At 47.4% G+C, this 13,943-nt stretch overlaps 1 protein-coding gene across 3 annotated transcripts; it reads right to left on the reverse strand.

Moving 5' to 3' along the window:
• Window positions 1–6,744: 6,744 nt before the first annotated feature.
• Window positions 6,745–13,878, reverse strand: fancb (FA complementation group B). Of its 3 annotated transcripts, none has more exons than XM_056289398.1 (9): window positions 13,802–13,878; window positions 12,405–13,442; window positions 12,130–12,285; window positions 11,932–12,018; window positions 11,622–11,750; window positions 10,836–11,008; window positions 9,195–9,607; window positions 8,832–9,072; window positions 6,745–7,319 (listed from the first exon to the last, which is right to left on the reverse strand). In XM_056289398.1, the coding sequence occupies exons 2-9, from the start codon at window positions 13,326–13,328 to the stop codon at window positions 6,890–6,892; spliced, it is 2,553 nt and encodes an 850-aa protein (XP_056145373.1). In that variant the 5' UTR covers window positions 13,329–13,442; window positions 13,802–13,878; the 3' UTR covers window positions 6,745–6,889. The 3 variants fall into 3 exon arrangements, with proteins under 3 accessions (XP_056145373.1, XP_056145371.1, XP_056145372.1); XM_056289396.1 differs by having other exon boundaries at window positions 11,932–12,021; XM_056289397.1 differs by having other exon boundaries at window positions 11,932–12,021; window positions 13,806–13,843.
• Between the last annotated feature and the right edge of the window lie 65 nt (window positions 13,879–13,943).

A 13,943-nucleotide genomic window follows, 5' to 3' on the forward strand; every position in this document is an offset into this window, starting at 1 on the left:
CGGAGTAAGCGGCTTGGATAATGGATGGATGATTTATAAAATAGTAATAAACAGGCCACCATTACCCACAGAGAGATCCAGCACCAGGTCCATGCTCTTCGACACCGCCGACCTGACAACTGGAAAGAGACGGGAGAGGCTGCGGCTCATGGAAACTTGATGATTTCATCGATAGACTGTAACGGGCTTCATCTGCCGCGATAATGCAATTCATTATAATGCTGCGGGATCATTTCAAGCGTCAACATTGGGATCCATCACCCCTCCCTCACATTTGTTTGAAGAGATTGATACTGTAGCGAATTCGGGGGACAACGCAACCACAGGAACTGCCGCGGCCGGGACGCGAAACCGTATGGCCCGCACCGCGGGAGACATCGCTAACCGCTAGACTAAAGGGGTCAGACCCGCCAACCAGCGGCCAGCGTGTCTTCTTATCCGTGCACGTTACACTACCCCGCGCTTAAGCATATCAGCTCCTTCACACCTCAGGGCTCATGCGCTTCCGACGGTCTTGCGGTCGCTCCATGCCAATTCTGACACCAATGTAGCGAATTCGGGGGGCAACCACAGGAACTGCCGCGGCCGGGACGCGAACCCGTATCGCCCGCACCGCGGGAGACATCGCTGACCGCTCGACCAAAGGGGTCAGACCCGCCAGCCAGCGGCCAGCGTGTCTTCTTATCCACGCACGTTACAATACGTTGTTTGTGTTTAAATGATCGGGGGCGTTGCATGATTGAGCCAAACGCCGCGTACGACTCAAAAACACCGGGATTATAAACCAATTAATAATTCTAATCCTCGGATGGAAGTACCGTCCGTTTCAGCGGCGCAGCTTTTGCGCCGCGGCTCGTTATTTTTATTTATTTTTTTTGGCGCGAACGCGCGAGGACGCGGCCGCCTGTCGCGCGTCATCCAATCAAGCCGAGTACGACAGACAATTAGTCGCGGCGCGGCGTGTAAAAATAGGCCGTTTTAATTGTCTTCCAGGAGGGGAAACTTTTCCGTCATTCAGCAGGTTCAGGACGCAGCCTGGCGAGGTCTGGGAGAAGTAAGGAACGAGGGTTTCCATGGCAACTGTCCGGCTATTTAAAAAGGCCGGCATGTAAAAAAAAAAATAAATAAATAAAAAACAGAAAAGCAAAGAAAAAAGTGGAGGAGGAGGGGGGGGGCTTATTAATAAAACTGGCAAATCTTTCAATAAGATGTCTTTTCATCTAAATATGAACATCCAACAGCTATTATTACCGTCTCGGAGTCCATAATGGAAGCAGAAGCACATCGAGACCCGGTGGGAGGCGGTTTATTAGCAGAAACCCTCACCTTATCCCGAGGAATCCATTACTGCTACAAATCAGACGGGCGCTGGAGCCAGGGGACGAGGAAACACGCGTCGTACGCCGGTTCTGCAGGACGGGTACTGACCCGAGGTGCACGGCGGGAGACGTGGCCCTCCTGCTGAACAGACACCGTATCGCCGGCCGGGGTGCAGCCATGCGTGAGCTGGTCGTATCGACTGCGATTCCTCCCGTCATGGCTCAAGATAGTCATGTGGATAACTCCTGCAAAGGCCTCGGGTCACACAGAGGCTCGTTGGCCTCGAGAGTCGGATGACGGGGGGGGGGTCGAGGTAATTCGAACGCACGAACTTCCCTGGCTTATCGCGGTAAAACACTTAATCGATATACGTGGTTTGTAACCTGCATGTCTCGTGCAGAGCATCGCAGCGGCTTAGTGTCTAAATTGCCCATTGGTGTGTCTTGAGTGTTGGTGTGTCTGGCCCCTGTGATGGACTGGTGGCCTGTCTAAGGTGTTCCCCGGCCTCCCGCCCAGGGCATGATGGGATAAACTTCAGTGCATGCTGGGATAAACTCCAACCCTCCTCCGGTCGGTCGGGGTGCCTGTTCGGGGGGAGGGGGACTAGGGGAATAGCGCGGTCCTCCAACATGCTACGTCCCCCTGGCGAAACGCCTCACTGTCAGGTGAAAAGAAGCGGCTGGCGACCCCACATCGGAGGAGGCATGTGGTAGTCTGCAGCCCTCCCCGGATCAGCAGAGGGGGTGGAGCAGCGACCGAGCCGGGACGGCTCGGAAGAGTGGGGTAATTGGCCAAGCATAATTGGGAGAAAAAGGGGGAATTGTGGTGGACACGTATTGGGGATAGAATTCACCCCAGGAACTAAGGGTTAAGTCAGGGTTGCCCTGGCAGGTTAACGCAGGGTTAAGTCATGGTTGTTCAGCCAGTTTTCTGGTTATTCTTGCCGCCTCCGCTCAGTCGAGCTGTGGTTTTGTTGTCTCTCTGATTTACCGTTGATTAAAGAAAGTTGCCTACACGGCTAAAGTGTGAACCTACGGTCTTCTCCGTTCCTTCAGCTCTACAGAATAATAATAATAATAATAATCTGTGATGGACTGGCAGCCTGTCCAGGGTGTCTCCCCGCCTGCCGCCCAATGACTGCTGGGACAGGCTCCAGCACCCCGCAACCCTACCTAGGATAAGCGGCTTGGATAATGGATGGATGAATAATAATAATAATAATAATAATAATAATAATAAACTTTTATCTAGATAGCACTTCCAAAAAAAAAAATTGGTACACTTACTAGGACCAAACTTAAGTCATTAAAAGACGGCATCCTCCATGTTTATATGTGCAAGTAGTCTACTTGCAGGGGACTTAGCTAACCGTGGCAGTAGGTGATAATCAACAGGCATAATTTATACAAATATCTGAACACACAATTATTGTTTGAGACTTCCAGTAGTGGGATTACAGTAAATTAAGTGGCTGATAGTCTGCATTCCAGGTAAACTTTAAGGTGAATGGACTTTTATATGACAATTTTTAAACCAATTATTGGTTTAACAGGAGGATTTTCTTTCTCAACAGCACAGTGTAAGGTCACATGGTGAATTTCCACATAGGCAACAGGCATACACAACGTGTACAGTATACTGCACATTGAATCTGGTGCACAGGGATGATCAATAACCTCTCAGTATGTTTGGTCCTCTGACCCGGGTCAATAGCTGCAGAGTTCATGCAAATACCAGAGCTCTCTGGGCTGACGGGGAGGACTCCCCCTCATCACTCGGCATCAATAAGAACCATAGCCTGACCAGTGTTCCTCAATACTGTATCTCCAAGTCTCACCATAGATATGCTTTTAGGAAAATTTAATCCACGCCCGGACAACCTAATCGCTCGAGCACAATCACACATTGATTTATATATTCAACATATCGACTCAAGGGGAAGGACTCAACTGATATATGATCGACAGAGAAATTGGCTGGAGGGATTCTGGAAGGCGTCAATACATAGAGATTGAAAAGGTCTGAAAAGCCTGCATGTCCGGAAAAAAAAGCGACCTTTGAGAGGAGTTTATATTTGACCAAGACCCAAGGCAAAGTTCACATGTGGGATGTCTCATGTTGCAATAGTGGATGGCGACATCACTCATTTGCAAACACACCACATTCTTAATCAAGACGTCAGTGGGGCCTTTGTGGAGTACAAAATGCACTCCGTATGTACTCCGTAGTTTCCCACTTCTCTGTGTATGAAACTTCTCACGCACTGCTGACACACATACCCATTGTTCTCACGCGTACCTTCCATGGGGCCACATAGCAACTGTTATCACGCTTGCCTCCCCGTTGCCGCATCCCAGGAACAGCCCGGTACAGCAAAAGACAAGTGCAACAGACCTACAGACACTCACGAGGCACGGAGCGTGATTAACGTAGATGTTTCCTGCATTCCTTTGTCAGATTACACCTTAGTTGATGCGGGAAACATAGTGTATGACGCGACGGACCGTTCTATAAAAAACCACTATCTCCAGCTCAGGGGCAGAGCATGTCCTCACAGACGAACCTCTGTGTGGCCTTATGTCTCTCCATCTGCAGATGCATTGAAGATTCTCTGTTTGCTTTACTATTTGTCCGACGATTATTCTCCCCAGAGGTTGCTGGGGCAAGAGCCCATTAAAAGGATAAAGGAAAATCCACAACACCTTCAGCACAGAGTTCAGACCCTGGATCAGTCCTACTCAAAAATAATAGCTGGCATGCAGTAATGAAAGAGCAAAACGGTTCCTACGTATTTTACTCGGATTGGCTCGAGACAGGGCGGCACGGCGGCGCAGCGGTTAGCGCGGTCGCCTCACAGCAAGAAGGTTCTGGGTTCGAGCCTCGGGGTAGTCCAGCCTCGGGGGTCGTCCCGGGGCGTCCTCTGTGTGGAGTTTGCATGTTCTCCCCGTGTCTGTGTGGGTTTCCTCCCACAGTCCAAAGACATGTAGGTCAGGTGACTCGGCCATACTAGATTACCCCTAGGTATGAATGCGTGTGTGTGATGGCCTGGCGGCCTGTCCAGGGTGTCTCCCCACCTAACCACCCAATGACTGCTGGGATAGGCTTCAGCATCCCCCGCAATCCTGAGCGCAGGGTAAGTGGTTCGGATAATGGATGGATGGATGGCACAATGCAACAAGTCTTAGCCTTCAACCTTTTGACTTTCTGCACCCCTGGGCAGTTACCATAACTGAGTCTCTATTGTTTCTATTATCTGTCCCCAGCTGCAGCGTCTCACAAACACTGATCTCCCTTCAGTAATAACTGCAAAAATAAAAAATACAAATAAAAATACAAAAAGTGTCTATAACTGACAGCTTCCTAGCAATAAGGGTAGTGCTATATCTTCTTGTACAAAAATCCAAAGTATAATGAGGCACATGTGAGTGAAATAATAATGCTTATTAGTCATCCGAATCTGCACCACCACCAGCTGACGCCATGCCAGAACAAGCAGGTGCTGGGTGTGAGGCATCTGACCCTTAAAGGTCCTGGACGGATGGGGGCTGGTGACGCAAGTAGGTGTGTTATTTGTGCTATTACATTCTATGAAGACAGCTCTAAAGGGGGTGGGGTGGGGGGGGGGTCCCATTTTTTTTGTGTTTTTGAGGTTTTTATATCATTCTGTGGTTTCCCAGTAGTGTTCCCTACGTATTCAAGTCCTAAAATTCAAAGTTCGGTCGAAATACATGTTTTAGCATCAAAATGCTATTTTTGGGGGTGCCCCGGTGGCTCGCCTGGTAGAGCGCCTACCTCATAAGTCCTGACCGCTGCGGCCTGGGTTCGAATCCGGCCCGGGCCCTTTACTTGCATGTCATCCCCCTTCTCTCCCCCTGCCTCTCCTGTCCCTCGCCACCACCGCCATCAAACAAAGGTGGAAAATGCCCCCCCCCCCAAAAAAAGCCATTTTCCTCAAGCCCTTCTAAAAACTTTCCCCCATGTGACCTGACATAGGTTTCTGCACTTTCTTTTAACACTTTCATCACTCTCCATGCTTACACTGTCAGCGAACTGTGTGTGTGTGTGTGGGGGGGTGTTGAGGGAGGGGGGAGGCATCGTGGCTAACCCGCGTCACTGCTTTCTGCTAACAGCTGAGAGGGCGTTTCCGTTTGAATAACCCGGAAACAAGTGCAGATGGCGTCGCCCTTTGAGTAACAAGAGGAGGGAGCTTTCTGGACCTGCCGGCGAGCGCTCTATTTACACTCAAAACAACAACGGCAGAGTTGAACATTTTCAAAGTCGTTCGTTGTGAATCTGCGGAAAGGCGGGGTGGCCACTAGCAAAACACAAAAGCCTTGACGTGATTCCGTCGGTGTGTCGAATAAAGTTTTGTGACACCGAGTCCTCTGGAGCCCATTATCTGCGTAAAGCAATAGACCACAGACATCAGAGGTGTGAAGGAGGGGGGGGTGGAGGGGGGGGTGGGTGTTATCTCTTCTCAGATCGAGAGCTACAAACAGACGGAGACGCCGCAGCTCCTAGATCTCCGACAGCCAAAACGCACAATCCCCCATTCTGCAGTCCCCCACGGGCCCGGCTTCATTCAGCAAGGGCCACAAAGTTTAAAAAACAACAATCTCATTATCCGTTTTAACACCGCCGGTCAAGCCGCCGTAGATCTCGTGCGTCCGGCCAAGACCGGACCCCTTTTTAAAAGAAGGCTCGATGCTCTCTTGGAGGAAGGGCAATTTAAATAAAAGTGCTGAAAGCCTGTGTGGTGTCATGAGACTGCAGAAGGGTAAAAAAAAAAAACAAAAAAAAAAACATTTCACAGGAAAACAACTGAACCATGAGGGAAAAGTGCCACTAAAAGCTTTCACAGTCAACCACAGCCACGCAGCAGCAGCAGCACAACACTCCTCGCCTCTCAGGCTTCTGTAGTCTTAATTCTGAACACACAGACCGTTTCTCGACGTCTCCCTCCAGAAAAAAGCACGCGGCGGCGGCGCCGGCGGCAGATACCAAGGCGCATTTCTAAACGCAGGGGGGTTTGAGCGGAGATAAGTAGAGGACGAGCTGAATAGAGGCGGGTATCACAGACGAGAGATTAAGGCCGTGAAACCCAGGGGGTGGTCCAGCGGAAATCAGCTAAGGCGCCACATACCAGCCAACGCGGGTGGTGGCGTAAACCCTGTGAGAAGACGGCGACATAACCGCCGCAGCAGAAAATCTAGAAAGCCCTTTGGTAAGGAAATGAGTCGTTTGAGTCACTACTCTTGAATAAATGAGTAGGCTTTCAGGTCCAGCGACACCAGCGTGGCTTGGTGGGGGGGGGGGGGGGGACAAGCCGGGACAGAATATTTTCCTTTATTAAGGCTTAGGAGAGGGTGTTCTTGTCAAGAACTGAACACACTGTGCAACATTAGTTGGTGTTAATTTATTAACACATGGTTAAAATTTGAAGGACGAACCAGTCCTTTAGCAACCAAAATATAAAATCAACACCATAACCTAGTGGCCTCATGAGACCATAGCTCTACAATGACACGAAGACCTCCTTTGACGGCAGAATAGAGACAACAGGGTTTTGCTAGTGCGGCCCAGAGCTACATGCTCTCTGTGTCTGCAGGACAGCAACCATATCTCCCACGAGCTGGACTTCAGACAGGCTCTGGGTCAGTCTGCGATACCTCGCCAAATCCACCAGGGGGCTCAGCCTCATCCTGGACCATTCCAAATCCCTATGCCACTCCTCTCTATACGTCTGGAGCCCCTCGGCGGATCCGGGCTTGGGCGTCTCCGGGTTTTTCACTCCAGCGTTCCTCCCCGTCTCCCCATCTTCCCTTTCTCCACAGAGGAGGTCGGACAAACCCTCTTTGAGGGAAATCACCTCTTTCTCCAAGGCCAGAGAAAACATCCGAGCTGTGCCTGGTATCCCCGTTTCTTTGACGGGCCGGATGGAGCAGGACGCAGGCAGGTAATTCCGCAGGGAGTCCATCAGCTGAACCATCTGCAACTGGCTACAGAAGAACAAGGGTGTAAATGCTCGGACTTATCGGACGCCACAATGAATGAAGATATCTCGTTTCTGCCATTTCACCATTACAAAACACTCCAAACTAATATCCCACTGGCATGCATTCTTGTCAACTTCAAAGCCAGAATCAATCAATCAATATGATTTGATCTGATCAGTATTCACATATAATTTAACTTATAATGAACAGCCGCTAAAGTAGCTGGCACATCTTGAGCTTTTAAGATCTCTACATGACCACCACACACGCTTTTGCTTACGGTGTTGATCGTTGTTTAAAAACGGTGTTGTATAGCTGCCGTGCCATGCCTTGTCAAACTCGAAGCAGCCATAAAATTATAGGGACACCTGTTTAAGGATCAAATTTTACTCCAATTAATGAACAAATAATCAATAGTCGCAAGGCTCAGCTTCGAGGATTTGATTTACCCCTTTCATTTTTTTAACCAAACATGAGAGGAAAACAGTATAATAGCCTCCTGATTTAAAGACAGAACGAGTAGGATTTTTCGGTTGCGGTTTGTAAACACATTCAAAGTTGCCCCCCCCCCCCCCCCCCCCCGGCTCAACGTCACCACAAGCGCGCGCCCCCTGACCACAGTTGCCAGAACACATCCCAGTGTGCAGGCCAACTCCACGTCGCTCTTCATTCCCATCCTCTCCTTCAGTGCTCGCCAGCGGGTGAAAGCCAACCCCCAGAGTCCCTCTCGTTCTGGAATGAGCTTTGTCCGCTTGGCGTTTCGCCTCGCTCTATTTACGTCTTTTCGGCGCCGTGTCCGCCATTGTCGTAGCTTCCTCTTGGACGCGTGCTTATGATCTCAATTGGGCCACGACGTAACGCCCGGAAAGGTCCCGTTCACAGCAAAATAAGAAAATACAGGCAGAGGACAGGGTCTCTGCGGATACAGACACCGCCACATACGTCTAGTGGGTCATAAGTTGTGATTGGGGAGGGATTATTTTTGTATGAGTCTATACACAGATTTTTAGGAAAATCCTACACATTGTACCTTTAATATCCGCCTTGATAAACAGTGTCTCTTACATTTAAATCATCCAGCACTAACTGCATGACGTTTCAAACACAGGCATGGATAGAAATGTGAAATTCTCAATAAAACTTGCACTGTACAATATCAACGGGGTAAAAAAAAACTAACTATGCATTCTGGTACACCTCATTTAATTTGTTAGGCTTGACCGCTATGGTAACGCAATGACAAATGTTCATAGGTCTTGTTTGTGAACGTCCCTATCATATTACCTTCCAAATGTTGTGACCTAAAGGGACTCTGCATAAAAGCCGTAGAATAGGCTTTACATAATATGGAAAATGACATGATGGACACATTTGGTAACTGCCTTGCCTTGATGTAGTTCTCCAGCAAGCCTAAATGGCTGAAGTCAAAACCCAATTCTATCCAAACCATCAAGAGTTAAGTAAAATAGATTCGTAAATGGGCAAATCTTGTAGCTGTACATGAAAACAAATTACCTGGAGTGGACAGACAGTTCCCCCTGGAAAGGGGTTGTCTGATGCCAGTGAAGCAGCATGAGAGCAGACGGTCCCGCGGAGTTGAACAGTAAATACTGAGGGTTGACCTCTAGCCTCTCACACCCTGCTGTTCTCTGGATCCAGCCGTCCACATCCCCCAAGCTGTGGTCAGGAGAGTCAACATGGAAGACCCACTGATCCAGCACTGACAACAGACTCAGAAAGTCCTCTTGGGCCTCAGCTAGGCCAGAAAAGGAAAATCAAAATTATGAATGGAAAGTTTAAGCACTCAAAAATAAAGCAGCATAGCCTAGTTGCTGGCTGTAGAAAAAAAGAAATCCTCAAAGCCTAATACAGTCGTACCTGTTTTGAGATTTGTGTTTTTCACCAGCTGAGGTTGAAATTTGCTCCGGATGTCTACAGATACTTGACCACAGTGGAAGACAAATGACGTTGTGTTGTTCACGGGGGCAGAAGATTCCTGTCTCTGGACGTAATGGAGCATGACAGGGCACTTGACACAGCCAGAGTTCAGCAGAGGTGTCAGCTTGGTCACAGCAGTCACAGCCAGTCTGCATGTGTGGGCATCACTGGGTCCGTCTGCATTGTCCTGCTTGCTTCTTTTGGCTGCAGGCTCCGGCTGAGTGGAGGGAGAGGATGGAGATGAGGGACCTGGTGTGCCGAGCCAGAACACTTGGCTGTGGGTCTGGATGACTGCAGGCGGTGATCTCTGGCCCGTCTCTGTCAGCACGCATAAACCAACAGCTTCCACTGGTCTGGAACAAAAATAAAACACATCACTTACAATCACACATCACTTGGGCAGCGGGCAATCACACTGGAAATCAATTACAGGGAAATGGAGAGCGTATGTGAATGGATGAATGGGTGGGTGAGTGAGTGAGCGAGTGGGTGGGTGAGCAACTGAGTGAGCGAGCTAGAGAACCTTGCAGTCTAGCAACTGCTGTGGTGAATATGAATTGTGAACACAGTTATTAACTACTTAAAACTGTGAGAGGCTAGCTAGAAGAGGAGTGAGTGAGTGAACTGACTGTGAACTGCTCCACCATACATATAAAGCAGGTAGTCGTGATGGTGTTGGGGGGGAGGGGTAATTCTACAGCCTCTATCAGTGCTTTGATACAAACCCACAGAACTATGTGGGTTCGTGAAGCAACGCTGCCAGAAGGGTCTATCCTCGACGCGTGCCCAAATTGAAACAAGAACAGGTGGACGGAGTAACGAGAAACCTGATTGCTTCTCATCCCCGCAAAAAGAGCTTGGAGGGTTATTTGACGTGTTGCTATGGTGACCACCTCGCAGCCAAGCGATCGCTGTGGTGGAATTTCATATAAAATCCTGAACATAAAAAAAAAAGAAAAAGAGAGAGCCTAGCGCTCTCATTTCTCCTTCCCTTCACACGATAAGAGGCTCGATGGAGGACGGAACATCAGTTAGTGGTCCCGCTCACATCGAGCTCGTGGAAGCGGATAAAAGGCAGTGACATATGTGTTCAACACGGCATCGTTACCCGATTCATTAGGCACAACTCTCGGCAGCTATTTTCACATTAACACCTACGGGGGGGATTTTTCCTTGCAATTGTTATTTGTGAGGGGCTGCTACTCTGGTGGCTACCATTCAACGAACAGTTAGGTTTCAGTTTCTGCTTCGTTCAAAGCTCAAATAAGGAAGGTGAAATGGGAATCATTAATGCTGAACTGTACACCTTTAGTACATGGTGTCGGATGATATTAACACGTCCGTTTCTTTATAATTTACATATGCCTCCACTTCCAGCCAGAAGAAGACAGCAACTCATTATGCCTGGCAAGATATCAAGCATGTGAGAATCATTACTGACAAGTGTTAAGATGAGGCAATGTTAAATAAGCAATATAGGGGAAGGCAGATGCCTTCAGTGCAGGGCTCGATAAAACTTACAAGCCAGTTAGCTTGGCACAACAAAATAAGCAATGCGCTTGGGAAAAATAGTACATTTACATAGAGCCGTCTGTAGTTAATAACACGCCCACAACCAATCGGTCCTCAATGACGCGATGCCACATCTTGTCAACTTGAGGCTTTGTAGTCACTGCCGGCATGCCTTGCATCTTGTCATCCAAGAGCTCGTCCTTCGGCTCATCATCTCCATCCCACAGAGCAACAAGGCCTTCCTGAAAAGTGGTGACAAACACTATAATCAACAATGACGAAGCATGTTTGATAACCATCTGTCACAATACGACTGTATCTACATTATATCTGATACTTTTTGTTTAATACAGTTAAAAGTCAACGAAGATATTTGGTTCTACATTTTGATCGAGCTTTGGAAGAAATTTGATACATGCTAGTGTTACAGAATGTCAGTTATCGGTGACATGCTACGGAGCACAGCAATACCTAATATTATTTTCATATTGCAAGGTCTGCCAATTTCCAGAACGAAAAGAAATTTTCAGATTGATAACATTCTAATATGATTAAATTTCTTAATCACAGAACTGGTGGGATAGCAATTTGGCAGGTTAGCCAATGAAGGATGCTTACACAAAGGGATGCTACTGTGATGGCCAATACTAAGTGAGCCCAATGCTGCCAAAGTGCCTCTGAATTTGGGAGCTAACCCCCAAGTTTATGTATGATCTAGGGACTCCACAGACTGATATTATTAAAAATTACCTAATGTCAGCTAAATGTTTTGCAAAAACAGGCATTTACTTGCAAAAAAATAATCATGCTTTATCTAAATGTTTAATAATCAGCTTGCATACACATTTGCACAACCTGTTCACTCTGGGTGAGAACCGGCTCTCGTCCTGAGACCATATCCGTAAGGACCTGGACTGACTGATGGAGAACCCTCTCCTTCACCCTCACGTCTCGCTGAAGCTCCTGAAGCATGGACATGCCACTCTACATACAAATAAGAGATTTAATTTCACCGACTATTACGATGACATAAACAGAGTGCATGACTGATTAGCTTAATGGTCAGTCATTCACTCATAACAATGAAATGATAAGAACATTGATCATCCAGCATGATAAAGACATCAATGCAAATGCAACTATTTCAATCTTTATAGACATCTACCTGTAGTCTGGACTCTAATGCTTGAAGAGTGAGGATATAGTTCTCCTCAGCAAGATGAAAAGTCTCAGCGTCACCACTCCCCTGACCCTGCTAGAAAAAAAAAACAAAATTTAGGTGAATATTCTTAAAAGTGGGTTGCTGTGTAACTGTCAAGGACCATTCTACATGAAAAAAAAAACCCAAAACATAATGTCTTACAGAGTGTGTGGTGCCACAGAGATCTGTTATCAGGAAATTATCCAATGGTTGTCCTGTTTGACCCTGATCCTCAAAGACTAACAGCAGCTGATCTGTTCCGTTGCCCAGGAAGTCGTCCACATGGACAGAGCTTACACCTGACCAGCAGGAGGCTACCTAGAAGGGAAACAGTTTAACCAAGTGGTCCAAAAAAAAAAAAAAAGTCTGTTGAATTATACTACAATTCAGAATGAATGACATGGTTCTTGAGTTGATGAAACCACACATCTGCATACCTGAAATGTTTCTTGCCATATGGCGCAGACGTGACCTTGGTCAAAAGAGATGGCAAACAAACAGCCATGTCTTCCAGTGTTGACTAACTGAATATCTGTTGGTCCATCGAAGGGGAGCTGACACACATCTCTTGGAATTCCATTCTCAAAATAAACTAGCTGCTGTTTACATGTTGCTGCGACCACAGAACTGTTCAAGACACTGTCCACCTTTTCTGCCGAGAGCACCAAGATACACTGTGTTATCGAAGTGTAGGCACTGGGTAAGACCAAAGTGCTGTCAAACATTTGTCCATTCTCTATAAAATAACCAAGTGTTTGGTACCTGTCTGCACTGCTAGGCTTATCTTTCGGGCATTCGTTTGAGGAGTTTTGCAGTCCTAATATGAACAGCCGTCCTTCGAGAATGGGGAGTTCTCCAATAACACTCTGGGAGAAATGAATGGGTATTTGTCGCACTTCCCCAAGATGGAGGGACGTATAAAAGACAGTCTCGGCATGGCTCCACAACACCGTGGGGCCATCTAGAATGAAAACCTTCTCTCTCATCCGATACTGGAGTTCAAATTCCACGTGAAGCTCCAGTCTGTTTATGCTGCTCAGAATGAAAAGGCTATATCTGAACCTCTTTCCACTGATTCTCTTCATCAGTAAAACACATGGTGTGTTGACTCTCTTCTGAACATTGAAGGCACATTTACATGTCACTATGTCCACATCACTGATGGCAGCAACCCCACTGTTTGCAGTTTGGAAGCTGTTGTCCTCTCCCTTGAATGACAGGCTGCTGAACACCAACTCAGACGTCTTTATTGGCTTTTCTCTGTGGCCTGAAGAGCGTCTGCACTGAAATAAAACGATCCTTCCACAGAAAGACAGGCGGTGGGTTTTACCGTCCCAGTCTTGCTGGTCCAATCTCTCCATCGTGCAAAGTACAAGCTTGACCCCCCTTCCTTGTGTAGCCAACCAGGGAAGTGGATGTAGAAAAACTGCAGAGCCACTCTCATGACCGGTCTGGCATCAAAGTGGTAATGACATCTAGAAACAAGTAAGCAACATTTACAAGTAAGATTACAAGTAAAATTACAAATAAGATTACGAGTGAGATTACAAATAAGATTACAAGTGAGATTACAAATAAGATTACAAGTGAGATTACAAATAAGATTACAAGTAAGATTACAAGTAAGATTACAAGTATTTACATTTTCATGTAAAAAATCGTATACCGTTAGGCGAGTATAGGGCTAATGTTGAACATGCTGTGCATCAGGGCGGGTATAGGTAAACGAATACTATAAGTATGATTTGAGACAACCTTTAAAACATCACGCCAAACGACACACAAAGCAGACAACGAGAGGAGGAGGATGAGAGACGAAATAAACGAAACATACCCACTGGTTAGGGAACTGAAGCTCCACCGCAGAAACTTCCGCGCGCGCGAGCAGACACAATCCGAGCGTTTCCGGCTACGTCACTCGCGGTGCATTGTGGGGGCGGGGAACGGTCAACAAGCGGCAAGTGCGCCTAGCCGAA

Source organism: Lampris incognitus, chromosome 11 (genome assembly GCF_029633865.1).
Source record: "Lampris incognitus isolate fLamInc1 chromosome 11, fLamInc1.hap2, whole genome shotgun sequence".
Classification (NCBI taxonomy): Eukaryota; Metazoa; Chordata; class Actinopteri; order Lampriformes; family Lampridae; genus Lampris; species Lampris incognitus.

Excerpts from the sequence above, each read along its gene's own strand:
- fancb (XM_056289396.1), bottom strand. The coding sequence starts at position 13,328 with ATGGAGAGATTGGACCAGCAAGACTGGGACGGTAAAACCCACCGCCTG. Across the intron at positions 12,286-12,404 it reads TATGGCAAGAAACATTTCAG|GTAGCCTCCTGCTGGTCAGG; the intron begins GTATGCAGATGT and ends TTTCCCTTCTAG. Across the intron at positions 12,022-12,129 it reads TCTGTGGCACCACACACTCT|CAGGGTCAGGGGAGTGGTGA; the intron begins GTAAGACATTAT and ends TTTTTTTTCTAG.